This window comes from Pocillopora damicornis, chromosome 1 (assembly GCF_964200805.1).
Source record: "Pocillopora damicornis chromosome 1, jaPocDami1.2, whole genome shotgun sequence".
NCBI classification, from domain to species: Eukaryota; Metazoa; Cnidaria; class Anthozoa; order Scleractinia; family Pocilloporidae; genus Pocillopora; species Pocillopora damicornis.
Window position 1 is genome coordinate 2,787,992 of NC_142670.1, and position 18,260 is coordinate 2,806,251.

General features: G+C 36.5%; 2 protein-coding genes and 1 long non-coding RNA gene across 5 annotated transcripts; 1 reads left to right on the forward strand and 2 right to left on the reverse strand.

Annotated features, from left to right (window-relative positions):
* Window positions 1–680: 680 nt before the first annotated feature.
* On the reverse strand, window positions 681–8,069 carry LOC113669814 (tRNA-splicing ligase-activating factor archease). Of its 3 annotated transcripts, XM_027185889.2 has the most exons (9): window positions 7,912–8,069; window positions 7,436–7,460; window positions 5,535–5,545; window positions 4,532–4,563; window positions 2,735–2,813; window positions 2,385–2,467; window positions 1,905–1,957; window positions 1,555–1,591; window positions 681–1,037 (listed from the first exon to the last, which is right to left on the reverse strand). In XM_027185889.2, the coding sequence occupies exons 1-9, from the start codon at window positions 7,958–7,960 to the stop codon at window positions 948–950; spliced, it is 459 nt and encodes a 152-aa protein (XP_027041690.1). In that variant the 5' UTR covers window positions 7,961–8,069; the 3' UTR covers window positions 681–947. The 3 variants fall into 3 exon arrangements, with proteins under 3 accessions (XP_027041690.1, XP_089055479.1, XP_089055484.1); XM_089199353.1 differs by lacking the exon at window positions 5,535–5,545 and having other exon boundaries at window positions 7,912–8,046; XM_089199358.1 differs by lacking the exons at window positions 681–1,037; window positions 1,555–1,591 and adding an exon at window positions 1,439–1,532.
* LOC113669820 (uncharacterized) lies at window positions 8,057–12,083 on the forward strand. Its single transcript, XM_089199238.1, has 4 exons — window positions 8,057–8,146; window positions 8,246–9,122; window positions 10,561–10,685; window positions 11,681–12,083. The coding sequence occupies exons 1-4, from the start codon at window positions 8,105–8,107 to the stop codon at window positions 11,723–11,725; spliced, it is 1,089 nt and encodes a 362-aa protein (XP_089055364.1). The 5' UTR covers window positions 8,057–8,104; the 3' UTR covers window positions 11,726–12,083.
* Window positions 12,084–12,557: 474 nt separating this feature from the next.
* Window positions 12,558–16,642, reverse strand: LOC149051320 (uncharacterized). The gene is made up of 4 exons (XR_016184718.1): window positions 15,072–16,642; window positions 14,398–14,424; window positions 13,720–13,780; window positions 12,558–13,040 (listed from the first exon to the last, which is right to left on the reverse strand). It is a non-coding gene; the product is annotated as an uncharacterized LOC149051320 (long non-coding RNA).
* Between the last annotated feature and the right edge of the window lie 1,618 nt (window positions 16,643–18,260).

Below are 18,260 nucleotides of genomic sequence, written 5' to 3' on the forward strand. Positions count from 1 at the left end.
TTCACGCTATCTCAGTTTAAATGAAAACGCTAATTTTCCTTTTGTGATACCTTAAGTTAATGATCCGCAATTTCAAGTGTGAGTCAGTATGATCTTAGGGTCATACGCTTTTTTGGAAAAAAAAAAAAAGAGTTAGTCTATTTTCCTTTCTTTTCTGTCTATCATTAATCTATTTCTTCACTTTGGGTTTTTGTTTTAGCTTTTGTTCTTTGAAGGGGGAGGGGGGGGAGGGGGTTGGCTGACCGACCCAACCACCCACTTTCAAGAGAGGAATGGCAACTGGAAACCAAGCATTTCTTGGGTATGGCCTCAAGTTGCACTAGGGGTGAAAAGGATGTTTAAAAAAGCTTTTAACCGGCCCATGAGTGACAAGGACAGAATTTCTCTTTACAATGTCATTACAACATTGGGCAGACAAGTGATGAGAATAAAGAAAAATATCAATTAGCAAATTATAAGTTGATCCAATACCAAATTCTTCCAACTAGTACCATGGGGATTATATGAATGATGGTAAGGAGAGTTATTAATGAAACTTAAGGGGTGAAAGAGTCGTTTAAATAAGGAAGTAGTAGGCAGGCCTCATCAGAGGAGGGTCTTCTTCACAGGCCTTTTTCACCATAGCAGAATGCATATGTATGTTTTAAAATACAAAAACTAAGGAGATGTTGCAGGTGGTATTTTATCTAAACTTTTTATTTCACATCTCTTTGCGGGGTGAGCTTCTCTATGCAAGAGAGAAAATTAAAATACAGTTCAGTATGATAGTGAAGATTTTTCAGTTTGGTGGGTACTATGTTTTCCCAGCTACCTTTAACAAATAGTTGGAAATGGAACTGATTGACCATCTGCTACTCACTTACGTTGGTATATGTAATGACTACATTGCTCTTCACCATACCTTCAGTGAATAATTAGCACATAGAGTTTGCCTTTGATTTTGGTTTTTAAATATCGATAATGACATAAACTTCATGCTTATCATTTTCATCATAAATCTGCATGTTTGAGTAAGTTATAGCCTTCACCTCTGTGCCCTGAAAGGAAAGAAAATCATAAAATTCAATCGATCAATAATTTACTAAAAAATATTATCACAGAGTGAATTCAGGATTTTATTGAGGAAGTTAAGAAGGGTAAGAGTAACTATGTATTAACATTAACCCTTTACAGCCTAACATCAGTATGCATCTTCTCCCTACTGTTTTCTATACATTTTAAAAGGTGATGACCAGGAGAATTTGTATAACAATCAGGAACTTTTTTAGTTGGTGATCGTTTTCTTAAGTCTCATGACCTTCATGTTTGATTCAGGGGTGATATTGTAAGGAGAAAATAGATGCTAATCAGAGGTTTGAACGGAAATTATGATTAAAAATCTATTATTCTCTTCTTGGGATTTGATTGTAGAGTTTGATCATCAAAGTGTGAGAGTTCAACGTGAGCAAAAGTCATGAATAGAAATGATCTTGCGACCTGTTTGTCAGATGAATGTTACGTAAGTAAGTCCTGGACGTTGAATGCTGTAATTTCTACAAAAGAAAAAAATATTACCTGTGGATGCTTGTTAAGGTCAAAAAGTTCACCTCTCCTGGGTAAAATAAGAGACCACAACATGAAAATTTTTGAAGTACAGAAAAAAGACAAAGGGTTTGTTTTCTTCCCTAATCTGATCTCAAGTCAAGTGGCTGATTCAGCCCCAACTTATTTTGGATCTGTGGCACCAAAAAGCATTTCTAATGAGAAAAGTGACCAGGAAAAAGAGAACATCTATCAGGGAATATTTTGGTTGAATTTTCCATAACATTCTCAAGGCCAAAATGAGAGGAAATGTATGTTGCAGAGTACAGAGTAGTGAAATTTTATTGTAGATCTTGGATGTGAATTAAATAATAATTACTTACCCTACTGCTCTTATTGAGAAGTTTTCCTTGTCAAACTCTAAAATTTCAACTTCCTGGGAAAAAGGGGAAAACCAAATAAGTGATGAAAATAACACCACATTCTTGATCTAGTAATATACAAAGAATAATAAACAACATCAAAGCAGAGATTTGTTTTTTAACCCTTTAATGCCCAAGATCTGATTGCTAATTCTCCCCTTTAGCTGCTACACATTTACTTGTAAATTAGTTACAAGAATTTGATGTTAGATCAAGATAACAACTTGTACCTGATAAGTTTGAACATTCTCATTACCTGTTTGTTGGATAATGTAAGGATATTATAGGGAGAAGTTTCATGTTGATCGCTTCTGGGAATTAAAGTTTTAAGTAGACTCAACCTTTATAAGTTTTGCACCACAGGGATCCAAGGGTTGACAAAAGTTTATTTCCTACAATGGAAAGTTTTCCTGGTAAATAACCTTTTTTTTTTTTCAATACCTTCACTATGAAGTATGGGTCATCACACATCAAGAACAGGAACTCGTCAAGAAAATGGAACAACAAGTTTATCATGTCATCACCTAATGGAGAAGAAACATGAGCTGTAAAATGGACAGCATATGCTCAACATAACCCTCTACACCCCAACATCAGCATAAATATTCTCCATACTGTTCTCAGTACATTTCCTAAGGTGCTGACAAGGAGAATTTGTTTAACAATCAGGAGCTTCTTTTGTCAGTGATCATTTCCTTTATTCTCATGACCTTAATGTTTGATTCAAGGATGATAATGTAGGGAGACATTAGATGCTAGTTACTCCTACAAAGGGATAATGGTCACCTTACCTTGAGCTGTGATTTCCATTGTTTTTTCAATTTCAACAGCAGTTAACTCTGTCATATAACCAAACATGGCTGTTGCTACCTTGTAAAGTATCAAGAAATTACAGAGTTAAAAACTGAGGGATGCACTAGCAATGGCAAAATATTATTTCCAATCAAAGGTGTAATCAAAACTGTAACAAAATTCTCAAAAATGTTTCGTCACCAGCAGCCCAAATTAACACTAATAGGATGGTAAACTGTATAAATGTGCATAATGCTTGTAATAGGACAGTGAAACACAACAATTTTTAACTATCTGTCATGCGTAATAAAACAGACAGCATTGTTTGCGTGCTCAGTCACATAGACTTGTGGATTTAAGTTCCACAGAAGAAAGTGAATCCCTCTGTTTTATGTGGGCCTTGGGTATTTTGTTTCCCAGATCTTATCACAGGTTTGTTTAATCAGAAGCAGGACTTGCTATGATCCAACTCTGTTGGTATTCATACTTGTGATAAACAAATTAGACTCGCACTCTGCCCTTGTCTGCTCTTTTGAATTGATTATGATGAACCATTTCAACTGCAAGATCTCATCAGTACTTCTCCTTACTGTCTGCCATACAATTCTTATACTACTAGTTTGGAGAGTTTGGTATTTAATCAACTTATAATCCCCTAATTGATATTTTTCTTTATTCTCATCATTCTTCTGCTTAATATTGTATTGATACTGTAAGGAGAAATTCTGTCCAGGTCACTCATGAGAGTTAAAGGGCACTTATTTAGCATATACAGTAAAAACCCACAGATAAGCTGCACCTTTTTTTCCAAAAATCGTCACTAGAATGCAGTGTAATAGTGAGTTTATGTTTGATGAACAGTGGATGAAGAAGACTTCTCAAGACTTGACTTTGGATTTCTTTTGATTCTTTCAAAAAACCTTTTTTTCCCAAAATTTGAGCAGCTAAATTCAGGGTGCGGCTTATCTGCTTGTTTTTACAGCAGTTGCAGTTCTTATAGAGAATATCAGACCATTCCCAGTAATGAGATATTCTTTGACATTACCAGTTAACACTTCTACTTCCAGAAGTGATTAACATGTTACTTCTCCCTATAATATTCATACATTATACAGCAAATAGGTAATGAGAATATTCAGACTAATCAGTTAGAAATTGTTATCTTGATCTAACACCAAAGCAGCTACTGAGGAGAATTAACAATCAGATCAAGATCAAGGGAGTTCAAGGGTTAAGTAAGATTCAGAATTGAAAAAGCAAAGAAACTCTTTACTTCTGTAAGAAAGCAATGTCTAATTTTCTTGAAAATATTTTGGGAATTTTCTATATCTGAGTGCTCATTCATTTGCTTTCTTTTGAAATGACAAGTATGTTGTAACATCTTTTAGCCATTTCAAGGTCTCCAATCTATGCGCTGTATCAGCATATCTAAATAATTTTTCATGCCAATTAATTAGCAGTCAAGTTTTTTCTTGAGTGTTTCAATGTCGTTTCATTCAAGTATTATTATGAAAATATTAATATTAGAATTATTAATAATTATTAATTAATATATTATTAAGTATTATATTTAAGTATTCTAACTGTCAGGTATGTTCTTGTTGTCCTTTTTTTGTTTCATTTTTATTTACCTTGTTTGTTATTATAAATTACTGCTTTTTATATCATTTCTTTGTGTATTTCAGAAACCACTGGTTAAATTATTAAATTTTGAAAATCCATTTGTGCACTTGCTACAAAGTATTTCAACCAAAAAGAGTGCACAAAGAACAATGTCAACTTATTAGTATTAATACCTGCTCAAAAGCTTCCTTCAAATCATCACCCCCTTGATGGAACAGCAATAATTAGAATTAAGAAAAATTGTCTCATTTTAAAAATATTGGTAGTACATGGTTGTTGTAAAGAGAGAATAAAAGAATTGTTTTTTACTGAAGATCTTGTCTAGAAAGCCAAGTTTTCTTAAAAATAAATCTGACTGATTGACATGATGAGTCTCTTCTGAGTGTTGTTGTCACACAATAACTTGTTCGCATCTGAAGCATCTATAGTCATTGGCGATGTTTACCTTGCTTTATTTGCAATGAGATCCTTATAAACTTTGTTGGAAGAAAAAAAAATTGTTTTTTATCAAAGATCTTTTACTTTCCTACACGTTTAACTTCTAATAAGTTGTGGTGGATTGAAGAACAACTTGCTGACGTTCTACTCGATTTTTATTTGTCGGCAAGTTGGCGTTGGCGAGTTGAACCATCCACGACTTGACTGGAAACCACATTTCATCATTTATGTAGTTAAGATAGTTGAATCCTTAGTTACAATCCGAAAATTACAGTAAATGGTTTGAACCCTGGGGTAACACGTGATTGTGTAGTCTGATCGTCCTGGTGAGTGTTGTCCTGAGAAGGACTGTTGTCAGTTGTGGTGACTGACATTTGGACAACCTCAACAGATGTCAACTATTACCAGCACCATACAAATGACTCATCCACGACATTAACATAACTAACAAACTAAACAGAATGACCTAACTTTACCAAAGGATAGAGACTGACCAATCACAACCTAAACCACTTGAGTCTTACAGCCAATAACATCAAAAACAAAACTAACCAATCAGTTTATGCAAACTGCACTTAAAACATTCAACTGACGACAACTATTCACTGGACTCTGATGATGATATCCACTCAGGTTGTTGAAATGTCAGTATCCACTACAAACAAAAGCCCTTCTCGGGACTGCATTCACCTGAGCGATCAGACCACACTATCACGGTCACAAAATTTTAAAGGATACAAGCATGAAGTCTGCAAGATATTGAAACAAAAATAACTCATTAGCTTTCTAATTTTTAGAAATTTGACTTTACATTTTTTGAAACACTAACAAATTAAACTGTGTAATTCAACCAGTCATACAATTACAGTGCTCCAAATGCCCTCCTTTACTTTTAACCCTTCAACTCCCATGAGTGACCAAGACAGAATTTCTCCTTACAATATCAATACAATATCAACCAGATAAGTGATGAGAATAAAGGAAAATATCAATTTTGGGATAATTAGTTGATCCAATACTAAATTCTCTGAACTAATATTATAAGAATTGTATGGTTGACAGTAAGGAGAATAACAAATTTGATCTGGGAGTTAAAGGGAAAAGGATACACTTCACTCTTTTACATCCCACTTTTAATATTCATATTCTCATCACTGTTCTCTTTACATTTCCTACAGCACTGATAAGGAGAGTTTGTATGACAATCAGGTGCTTCTTAAATTAGTGATCATTTCCTTTATTCTCATGATCCTAACATTTGATTCAATAGGGATACTGAAAGGAGAAATTAGAAACTCTTAGTCAATCTTAGGGGTTAAGGATAATGAGTTAGTGGATTGCTTGAAGGATATCTCTGCTCCTACAGTAGTTAAAGTTTTTGAATTTGCAATTCAACCTTTTCACCCTTATCCTTTGTGCTCCAAAATAGTTCTCTTCACCCTATCCTTCATATATCCATGTTTTCTTCACCTTCAAGGCCCTAACATACCTTTTTCTCACCTGTATGCCCCCACAGCTCTCTCCTCACCCCTCTTCTCACCCCTAACAAACCTTCTCCTCACCCCTCATCCCTGAAAAACCTTCTCCTTACCCTTTACCCCCAAAAAACTTTTGCCTCACAGCTCATTCCTCAAAAACCTTCCACTTTCCTCTCAAAAACTTTTGCCTTACACCTCACTCCTCAAAAACCTTCTCCTTACACCTTACCCCACAAAAACCTTCCACTTACTCCTCACCCATCTAATACCTTCTCCTTACCCCTCAAAAACTTTTGCCTTACATTTCACTCCTCAGAAACCTTCTCCTTACCCCTTACCCCTCAAAAACTTTTGCCTTACATTTCACTCCTCAGAAACCTTCTCCTTACACCTCACCCCACAAAAACCCTCCACTTACTCCTCACCCATCTAATCCCTTCTCCTTACCCGTTACCCCTCAAAGACTTTCTTCTTACTCTCCACCTTATTTAATACCTTCTCCTTACCCCACAAAAACCTTCTCCTAACCTCTTACCCCTAAAAAACCTTCCCCTTACCCCTCAAAAACCTTCTCCTTACCCCGTAACCCTCAAAAACTTTCTCCTTACCCCGTAACCCTCAAAAACTTTCTCCTTACCCTTTACCCCTCAAAAACTTTCTCCTTACCCCTTACCCCACAAAAACCTTCTCCTTACCTCTCAAAAACTTTTGCTTTTCATCTTACTCCTCAAAAACCCTCTCCGTACCCCTCAAAAACTTTCTCCCTACCCCTCAAAAACCTTCTCCTTACTCCTTACCCCTCATAAACTTTCTCCTTACCCCTTATCCCTCAAAAACTTTCTCCTTACGTATTACCCCACAAAAACCTTCTCCTTACTGCTCAAAAACTTTCTCCACACTCTCCACCCCTTAATACCTTCTCCTTAACCTTTACCCCTTCAAAATGTTTTCCTTACTCCTTACCCAACAATAATTTTTTCATTATCTCTGATTTTTCATTCAACCCAAACAACCTTGACAATAACTTGACAAACTTGAGACAAATGCAAAGCTGATTGCTGGCACAGAAATTCCTAAGATCACTTTTACTCATTTTTATACATAGTCAACTCTGACACAAGAATTAACAGCCCCAAACGAAACAAGGAAAGCAGCACTTACTGAACATCAGCTGTGTGATCTAAATCTGTGGTAAAATAAAACAAAATATAAAATCAAGAACTTCTAACTTCCAAGTCAGAATCACTGATATGGTCAAAAATATCCAAAAAAATTTGTTGCTGCTTGTTTGACTCTTGCTAACCCTTAAATTCCCAAGATCTAATTGTTCATTCTCCTCACTACTTGCTACACATTTCCTTGTAAATTAGTTAGGAGAATATGGTGTTAAATAAAGATAACAATTTCTCTCCGATAAGTCTGAGTATTCTCTGTTTGCTGGATAATGTATTGATATTATAGGGAGAAGTTATATATAAATCACTTCTGGGAATTAAAGGGCTAAATTAACGTTTGACTGAGGCACAGCAGTATCTTTTGTAGCAACCATAACAAATTGCTAACGATTCTAAATATCAGGGATAAAACTGTCAGAATCTGGGCGAGAATATCAAAAGTCAGAGAGTAAATATACATACACTCATACTTGATGGGCTTTTCTCCATTTCCGTTATGGCTTTTCGCCATCTTTACCACAGATTTGAGGAAGAGTCTTAGCTAACACCACGCATCATTCTCAGTACAGCTGTTGTTTTCGATTGTCCGCCATTGTGGATGAGCCTGCGATAATACTGTCTGAGTGAGTATGCGCATCGGCGATATCTTGCAAAGATGGCGGCAGATTTGAGTGTAAACAAAGTTATACTTTTGCAGGTTAGTTCAAAACTTCCTGGCGAGCCACAGGGGATTATTTCGCGAGAAAAATTAAAATTTCAGTTTTTACATATTAATTCTTTTTCTTAAATCAAACAGGCAGGCGTACGGGGGTTTCTTGTGCGTAAAAAGTTACTCGAAGTCCGGAAAGAATTTGAGGAAATTTTGAGTGAGCTGGAAAATGATACAAACTTTGTCTGGTGGAAGACACAAGTTCCAGGGCTTCCTTTGATGAGTACGGATCCTAAAGGACTAGACAAAGCAATAGAGAAAAGTAATTCAGGCCTAGACGGAGAAAGTGACGATGAATCGAAACGAACATATCTCATCACGGAAGGTTCTGGTTCATCAGATGTAGATGACAACTGCGAGGGTGATCCTCTTATAAAAAACCCTGTTCCTCAAGATTCAAGCTTCGAAAGGCTTAATTCAGCGTCAGAGACATATCTTAAGATAAGTACTGCAGAGCTAGAGGGTAAAACGATGGTAGATGCGAATTCTAGACTCAAAGAACATGATGACGGTGAAAGGTATGACGCTGATGAAGGACTACTTCCAGAAAGGCCTATTCCTGGTGCGTCAAACCCTGAAAGTGTTAACTGCAGTAGTGAATTGCATATCAACCATGTGTTTGGTTTACAAAATGGAACAACTTCCTTGCAGGTGGAAAAGCCAGATACAGAAGCTTCATTATTTGGAGGACAAAATCTGGAAAGGCAGAATTTGTTTAATGCAAATGCAGAACTAACTTTTCAACATGGTAGTCCAGTTGAAACATCTCGCCATATCAGAGAGCCACATTTCCCCCTTAACAGTACTGTTAACCCTGGGTGGCAGAATGAACAAGAGATGAGGAGGTCTTTTGGACCACCTGACAGTGCATCTGAGGCATCGCTTCGAGAATATGTGTCCAGGACACCACATCTGAGGGAACAAGCGCTTCTTAGTGACACTTGGTTGACTGATAAATCATTTGGTGAGATGATCTATAGATGCATTTCATTGGTTCCTTTTCCTCTTCACTCTCAGGAGTGACAAAATAGAAATTTCTTACCACAATCTTGATACATAACCCTTCAACTCCTGTGAGTGACCAAGACAGAATTTCTCCTTACTATATCTATACAATATCATGCAGACAAGTGATGAGAATAAAGAAAAATATTAATTATGGGATTACTAATTGATCCAATACCAAATTCTCCAAACTAACATAATGAGAATCATTCGGCAGACAGAAAGGAGAATTAGTAATGAGATCATACCTGAGCCCAGTGGCCCATCCAGCCAGAGTTTATTCTGGTTTCCATAGCATGAAGTGACTAAGAGTATCACTACTCCCCCCCTCAGCCATGATAGGATAGCATTCCATTGTAAGATTACCCCCCCCCCTCCCCCACCATTTCATCAGCTTGACAACATGTGTTTGGGGGTCAAGTAAAAGGCTGTGATGTTTTTATTACATAATATTCGATCTTAAGTTAACCCCTTAACTCCCAAGATCTGATTGTTAATTCTCCCCTTTAGCTGCTTCACATTCTTTGAGGATTAGTTTCGAGAGTTATCAAGATAACAACTTCTAGCTGATAAGTTTGGGTATTCTCATGACTGTTTGCTGGATATTCAATGGGTATTATAGGGAGAAGTTACATGTTAATCACTTCCGGGATGTACATGAAATAGTATTCTTTTTTTCTAATAAAGTTTGGAATTTCTTCTTGGTACTTCCATAACTAAGCTGTGAGATGTGGCTTTAACTTCCAAAAACAATAGTCCATTTTAGAGTTGCATGGTTGATTGCCAAGCCTTTGAACAGGAGTGAGGTTGAAGGTGACTTTGTTATGATGCAAACATTGTTAATTTTCAAATGTAAGTTACTTTGTTATCATGCTAACTAGATGCTGGTCTCAATCACAACAAGGTCACCTTCAGCCTCACCATAAATCAAAGGCTTGGCAACTAAGTACTCAACTGTAAAATCATCTATTGCCTGTCTACCCTTTTTGGAAGCTAACTTTTATTTCAGCTTGACAGACTGGTAACCAACAGAAATCACTGGAGGCCTTATTTGCATAGAAGTACATAACTTACAAACTCACCAACTAGTTCTTATTTCTGGCAACTGTTTTATGATTTTGGGTGGCCAAACAACAATTTCATAAATAGTTGAGATTGGAACTCTGATCTTTAATACTCTAAACTCTGATTTCTGAACTCTGACCCATGAATTCTGATCTCTATTAATACTCTTAACTATGACCTTTAATCTCTGATCTGTAACTCCATTATTGCCCTCATCCCTGACCTTGGAACTCTGATCTATCATCTCTTTATCAGTTCCCTGATCCTGTTCTCTGATCTCTCTTGATCTCGGATATTTGATTTGTGATTTCTGATCTCTGATCTTACTCCAGATACAGGACTTGACAAAGAGTTAAAGCATGACCTCCCTACTGATCCTGTCAAACTTCATCAATTAAAGGATCATATAGGAATGGAACTATTGTGGACAGAACAAGCCATACAGAGCAGGAAAAAGGTAAGAAAAACCATTGAAAGCACTGTTGCTTGGGATCTGAAGGTCTGAGGTTCAATTCCTCATGGGGACCCCACAATTTTTTACCTGTTCCATGCTCATGACAAGGTAAAAAAATATTGATCTCTTTTTTTTGTACAGAGCTTTAAACATACTATCTCTTTAATTTTTATTTGCAAGCTTTGATAAAACAAATTTGCCTTTTCAGTAGCAAAGAAAATGTATGGAGATGAGTACAGAGCTTGCAAGTTGGTGATCATTTACCACCTCAACCCTTTAACTCCCAGAAGTGATTAACATGACTTCTCCCATAAAATATCCATATTTAATCCAGTAAACATGTAATGAGAATAATCAAACTTATCAGGTTTCAGTTATCTTGATCTAACACAGAATTCTCGTGACTAATTTACAAGGAAATGTGTAGAAGTTAGAGGGGAGAATTTACTATCAGATCTTGGGAGTGAAAGGGTTAACCTTTTACACCCCAACATCAGTATCCATGCTTATTTCTACAAATTTCCTTTGGTCTTGACGAGGAGAATTTGTGTTTTAAAAAATCAAATTTACTTAGGTTGACAATCAATCATTTATTCCTGTGATCTTAATGAATGATTCAGCAGTGTTACTGGTTGAAGAAATTAAACGCTGGTCACTCTCAGGATTTAACCTTTTAACTCCACTTCTAAGTGATTAACATGTAACTTCTCCCTATAATATCCATTCATTATCCAGCAAACAGGTAGTGTGAACACTCAAACCCATCAGGCACAAGATGTTACTTTGATCGAACACCAAATTCTCATAACCAATTTACAAGGGAATGTATAGCAGCTAGAGGGTAGAATTAACAATCAGATCTAGGAAGTTAAAGGGTTAAAGGGTTCATGTTAGACTTAAAATAGAAATTAGATGCTAGTCATTCTTAGGAGTTAAATAATGAAACTAGTTACACATTCTATAATGTTCATGTTGAACTTTCATCTCTTTTTTTCCAGTATTTGAGATTGAAAGAAGGATTCAAACATAATGAGGGAGATTAGAGGACTCATTAATTGATGGTGTTGAAGATTCTTTACCCCACATTTGAACCTCACTGTTTACTGTCAAGTCTACATTGGGCACTGCTTTCTGTCCTTGCAAATCATGTTTAAAGTTATCAGTAGCATTGCTCTGGTGGATGCACCAATTCATCCAGGATTGCATCACATCTTCCTTTATTCATTTTGTACGTGTTGAATATAGTGGCAGTGCTCAAGTTCGAAGTAGCTGCTGATGAAGGGACAAACACTTTGAGGAAATTCAATTCTGAAGAGTGCAAGAGATGTTTTAAGTTTGGCACAACACTTTTTACTAGAAAAGTTGGTAGATTTTGCCAAGTGAATAAAATAACTTGTTAAATTCTTGTAGACTGGCTGCTTATTTCCACAATAATAATCAAAACAATTGCAGTAGAATGGTTTCATTTACAACAGAATTTGCACCATGCAAACCTCTAAGAGTGAGGTACCCTCTAAGTTCAAGTGCCTAGGGTTAGACATGCAGGGGAAGGGGGAAGCTCTATGGCACACTGACCTCTGGGAGAGAAGCACCCTCTAAGTTCAAGTGCCAGGGGTTAGACAAGCAAGGGAGGAAGTTCTATGTCACTCTGACCTCTGGGAGTGAAGCACCCTCTAAGTTCAAGTGCCAAGGGTTAGACATGCAAGGGAGGAAGCTCTATGCTGTGCTGAACTCTCTTCATCAGGCACCCTCTAAGTTCTGTTCTGCTAACATCCAATTTTGTTCTTACCTTTTTTAGCTTTGACTTATGCAACAAAATTTGCCAAAAAGGAAGGGACTACTCAAAATCTGTCACAGATATAAATTAGACCTAAATTTAAGATTTTGCAATTCCTTTAATAGCCAAGAAAACTCACATGAGTTTACATATTCATATTGATTTATTCTTCACTAACAAGGCAAATTTTCTATATAAAAAAAGGTAATCCTAGACACAAAAATTGCTAAGTGTTGGCTAATTCTATGTGATACATCAAAATTCCATATTTGTATTAAGAGATATACAAGTTTGGGAAATACTGAAAAATTCAGCCAAACCCTTGAACATGCATTAAACTTCAAACTTGCTTCTAGTACAGACATTGCCTAGACTTTTAGTAAGTGTTATTACACAGGAAACCATGGCTATGTATGCATTAGAAGGCAACTTCCAGGCTTCCCTTTCATTCATCTGGAGTCTAAAATGCTGCGAAAGATTTAAGCTGGTGAGAATGTTCCACTCTTTATTTAGCGATACTAAGAAATAAAAAAAACCGCATGGCTTGAAACACAAAGAGAGGTCCTCTTGCTTAGTGCAACCTGCATTCAAAAAAAAAAAAAAAAACAGAGAAAGAAGATAAAGTGGGCACTCTTGTGGGTTAGACTACACCATAGGATGAGGTGGACAGAAGTAGACCCCCCCCCCACCCCCAAGTTCAACACAGGTAAAAATCCTCTTTCCCCCCCTCATATGACTTCCCCAGAGGAGAGAGCCAATGTAACACAAGCAACTCACAACAGGGTTAGGGTTACAACACAATGACTTAGCCAGGGGAGGGCTGGGGGTGTCCAAACCCTACCCCCCCCTCCTTCCCCATTTCAGACCCATGTGGTTTGATAGTCATTTTTTCGTTAAAGGTAATATCAGTGACAATGACTTCCTGGTCATTGACTAAGCTTGAAAACCAAGACTAATGGACCTTTTCTGAGCCATTTGCTCCCAAAAGTGGACTCTTCCCTTAGACACCTCCATATTTAAAGAGCACAGATACAAGCTTCTATTCCACTAAAAGACTCGACAGGTCCAAAAGAGGAAGGGGGAAAGGGGGGAAGGGGGGTTTCAAGCTTTCAACTGATTGGCACATTATTCGGGCTTAAGTGTAAAAAATCCTACTTCTGCTTCTGCCAAACAGTAGGCCAGTAAAACTCCTAGTAAGACCACAAACCATGACAAAGCAGTTATCTTTGGACAGTAAAAAACTGTAATTCTGATACTCACAAAGCCATAACGAGAGAAACAACCAGGCCTGCACTGGCAGTAAAGGAAACAGCTCCGCTCGCTGAAAAGCAATGTTACTTTTTAATAAAACTACAAGAGATCATGAATTTTACAGGTTGCTAAACACTTACTTAGAAGACATTGTGAGAACCTGTAAAATCCATTGGCACGTGACAGTGTTTGCATTTCAAATGTCTGACAGGAAAGTTTTCAACTTTGCGACAAGCATGTGACTAATTCTATCACTGAATACAACAACACTCAAGTAATTTTTTTTATGTCAACTGCCACAGCCATCCCACTAATAAACAACTTGATACAAGGTGAACACATACTTCACTGTAGAAATTGAGAAATTAGCAGAACTGAGGTTTTTCATGCCATTTTGAAATAAAAGAGTTTGCTGTATTCAACCCTTAACCTGCCAGATGTGATTATCATGTAACCTCTCCTTGCAGTATCCCTACATTATCCAGCAACAGTTATGAGTACTCAAATTCATTAAAAATGTACAGCAGCTAGAGGGGAGAATTGAAAATCTGGTGTTGGGAGTTTAAAGGTTAAATCCTACAAAATTGCCTGCTCAAATTGAGAGATTTATAATAACCTACTACCTTTTTTTTTGAAAATCAGAAACAGGTTTTTGTCTTTTGATGAGGTAAAAAAACTCGTACTTACTTGGCCCAGCTGCAGTTGTAGTTGTAGCTGATTGTAAAAGATGGGAAAAAAAACCACATTATTTATTTATGATTGAACCTCCATAGTGAGTATTCCCCCCCCCCCCCCCCCCGACCAAAATGCCAATAGGAAGATTGCTTTTTTGCTTTTATGGTTCTTGTGTTTGTTTGTTTGTTTATGTTGGGGAGGGGGGGGTTTGTTTGTTTTTTCAGAGATATCCTTAACTGACAGAAAGCAGTAACAAGCAACAATGTGTGTGATGGCTACTGATATCCCAAAGCTACATGCACAAACCTGACATTTGCCTTTTTCAGTTTTTTTCAGTCAGTTACTTTAATTTCACACCTGTAAATATTATTTTATGCCAAAAATGGCATGAACTCGCTTAAATCTACTACTTGTTATTAAGGAAGATAAGTGTGAATTCAATTTTATTTGAAAGATTATTCCTAGTTCTCTTTGTTTGGTTCCTCTTAAAGTGATTGTGTGGCAGAGGATGATACAAGCAGTCCTTTGGGGCTCATGGTGACCACAACTTCTTTATTGAGGTGAAAATTACAGTAATTGAAGGGAAGAAATTTCAGGACTTTGGAAACTGACCAATTAATACAGGGTGATCAGTTAATGCAGTATAGCTAAATACATGTTTGACAGTAGTACAGAATCCAACTTACTTGAAACAGCTGCAGAGATGAAAAAAGAAGAAAAGAAAAACACTGATGTTAGTAACTTAATTGAATGCCACTGTCACCTCATGTTATGAAGGCTAAACCTTGAAAAATGGGCAGGAAGACCAACTGTGCTCTGCCCAAAAGTTGTGAAAAAAATTAACTAGTTAACCCTTTAACTCATTCGAGTGACCGAGACAATATCAATACAATATCAACCAGGTAAGTGATGAGAATTAAGAAAAATGTCAATTTGGGGATAATTAGTTGATCCAATACTAATTTCTCTGAACTAACATTATATGAATTGTATGGTTGAGAGTAAGGAGAGTTACAAATTTGATCTGGGAGTTAAAAGGTTAAGATATGCACTCCTTTATTCTGAGCAAGTTCCTTTATAAACCAGGGTTTGAGCCAGGCCGCGCCATTGCGCCAATCCCGCAATAAAGTTTAAAATATCCCGTCCAAAAATGATTCAGGGGTCAATTTGTCCCCTAAAAAAGCGAGCGATTTTTGCGACAAATTTTACTGAAGTATTTGTGCCCAAAAAAAATTGCAAGAGTTGAAATTCAACATAAATTCGACCATAAACGGCACAATTTTTCAATAAACAATTTGGTTTTAGCCGCAGAATTAATACGCTAACAGCAATTTTTGTGAAGGATAAGAGAAGCAAGATTTAGATGTTTGTTTTGACTCATTTGACAACATCGGAAGCTGACCAATCAGAAGCAGTCATTCCCACGGCTTGTGTAAACATTGCAACACGATCTTACAGAACTCGGCTGAGTAAAGCGTTGTTTTCTTAAACTACAAAATTGTGATTCAAAATAAAAGACTTTTAGACTTATCCTGACTCTTCTTCTCCCAAAATCACTTTAGTAGTGTTTCATCCAATTCTGGATACTTTGACAAAATGTTCAAAATTGCAGCTTTTTCCCCCGAAATTGTTGTGAGAGAGACTTCAGTGCCCAAAACAGGATTAAAAATGCATTGAGAAACAGACTAAAAGCCAACAGGTTAGATGTACTTATGACCATAGACATCGAGGGGCCACCTTCTGTGGACTTTGATTTTTCATTAGCCCTTGAAGAGTGGGCTATAAAGAACAGGAGAATTTTGAAATCGTGAAATACAGCTATTATAAATGTACATGTAAGATGTTAATTAACCAAGAAGGATCTGCAATGAAATGTGGAAGCAAGAACAAATATGATATTGTTAAAATGATAATGGCACAACAGAGTTGTTGGTCTTGTTCTTTTACAAATAGTCACTTTCTTAATTATTTTAGTGGCCATGATCAGCTGCTGGTTGTAAGAGAATCATACAGTTAAGAGTTTACAGAGAAAGATAAAAAGAAGCATGCCACCTTACAATGTAACTTGTTGCTATTTCATTAAATGTTTAAAATTTTAGTTCAGTTTGAAATTTTCCCTACGCTTAAGCGACCCTCAGAAATGGAAAATGTCCCCCCAAAAATAACCTAAAGGGAAAATTGACCCTAAATAGTCAAATCCTAGCTCAAACCCTGATAAACCAAGGAGTACAATACATTTATAAGGAAAATTAATTTTGGGAGAACTTCCCTAAAGCAGTAGTTTGCTCACTCAAAATCAACAACTTAATCAGAAACTTTAAGTGCACAAAATAATTGGTTCAACTCAAGACTGGATTTGTTTGGGTAGATCTCATGCTCAATGTGCAGGACTTGAGAGCTTCAAGTGAGGCCACAGAGAAGGTTAAATTGTCTGAGCCAATTCCACTTTCATTTAAATCTCATTCTGAGGCACATTCTCTCTTTACTTCCTTTGGGCTTTAAAAATGAAGAAAAAGAAAATTAACAATCTTACTTGTAGATGCGTTCGTGGTGTTATCTGAAAATTTAAAGGCAAATCAATAAAACCTCAAGTTGTGTAAAAAGTGGAAGCTAAACTGTAATAAAAATAAGTTCCTTCCACTAAGTTTAGAAAGAAAGTCGAAAATACATTTATTTTCCCTTTTTCAACTTCACTCTTCCCATGGTTCACAAAATGTTACGACATACTACTCCTCAATTTTCAAAATCTGCCTCCAATATAAGTCCTTCTTTAAAATTTGATTTCTTGATGAGAAAGCGTTTAACTGTTTCAGAAGAATGGACTAATCAAAAATAAGTTTAGGACACTGAGTACAAAAACCTCCATTTGTCACAAAAATATGCTCATAAGAATGTCCTTAGACATTACCACTGCCTGGAAGCTCACTCTTTTCCTCTTTATTTGGTCTCCCAAAACTGTTCTTCTCAGGACAGAAAATGAAGGCAGTCAAATGTCCTTGCATGTTTTCATTCCAAATAGAGGCTATTATTTTAACAACTCAATATTTGGTAAAGCACTTTAAAAAAGTTATTGTATCCATGGCGAATTTGATGTGTCAACTTACTTGTTGGCTGAACTGTTACTGAGGCTGTGGAAACAAAAAGAAAGAGCAGATTAGCTTTTATGTCAATATCATTAAACCCCTAAGAGCAACTAATTTCTAATTTCTCCTTACAGTATCATCCCTAAAATCATATATTAAGGTCACAAGAATAACAGAAATGATCAACAAGTACCAGAGCTCTTGATTATAGAGCAAATTATCCTTGTTAGGACCTTAGAAAATTTTATAGAGAACAGTATGGAGAATGTGCAAAGTATAAAAGGTTAACCCCTCAGAGTGACTGGCATCTAATGTCTCCATTCAGTATCACCCCTGAGTTACACATTGTGGTCACAAGAGTAAAGAAAATGATCACCAGCTTAAGCAACTCTTGATTGTCAACCAAGTTCTCCTTCTCAGTATCATAGGAAAGATAAAGAGGGCTGTCAGGAGAAAATGTATCCTAATGCTAGGGTGTAAAGGGGCATGATCTACCTGCTCCTTAATATCTTATACCCAAAGCCTAAACTTCGATTTCTGCCCCCCTCTAATGTAAATTTCTCATAATTTTAGCTCTGAAGTAAAATCCCTAGTTGATGTTTTAATTTGATCTGATCAGCATTCTGCGTAAAATTGTAAGCAGAAAGTATTATTTGGTCCTTACTATGAGTGAAATGATCCACTAAATATAATTGAAAATTCCTCTCTCTTTAAATTCAGGTTTGAGTGAAAGGGTTCTCCACGCGTACTTTAAAAATTCTTTTTTTTTTCCCTTCCCAAATTCTGGGGATT

Coding starts and splice junctions, on each gene's coding strand:
- LOC113669814 (XM_027185889.2), bottom strand. CDS start 7,960: ATGGCGAAAAGCCATAACGGAAATGGAGAAAAGCCCATCAAGTATGAG. Junction 2,468..2,734: donor AATGGAAATCACAGCTCAAG/GTAAGGTGACCA, acceptor CTTCTCCATTAG/GTGATGACATGATAAACTTG. Junction 1,958..2,384: donor ACCCATACTTCATAGTGAAG/GTATTGAAAAAA, acceptor CCTTTTTCCCAG/GAAGTTGAAATTTTAGAGTT.
- LOC113669820 (XM_089199238.1), top strand. CDS start 8,105: ATGGCGGCAGATTTGAGTGTAAACAAAGTTATACTTTTGCAG. Junction 8,147..8,245: donor ACAAAGTTATACTTTTGCAG/GTTAGTTCAAAA, acceptor TAAATCAAACAG/GCAGGCGTACGGGGGTTTCT. Junction 9,123..10,560: donor GTTGACTGATAAATCATTTG/GTGAGATGATCT, acceptor ATCTTACTCCAG/ATACAGGACTTGACAAAGAG.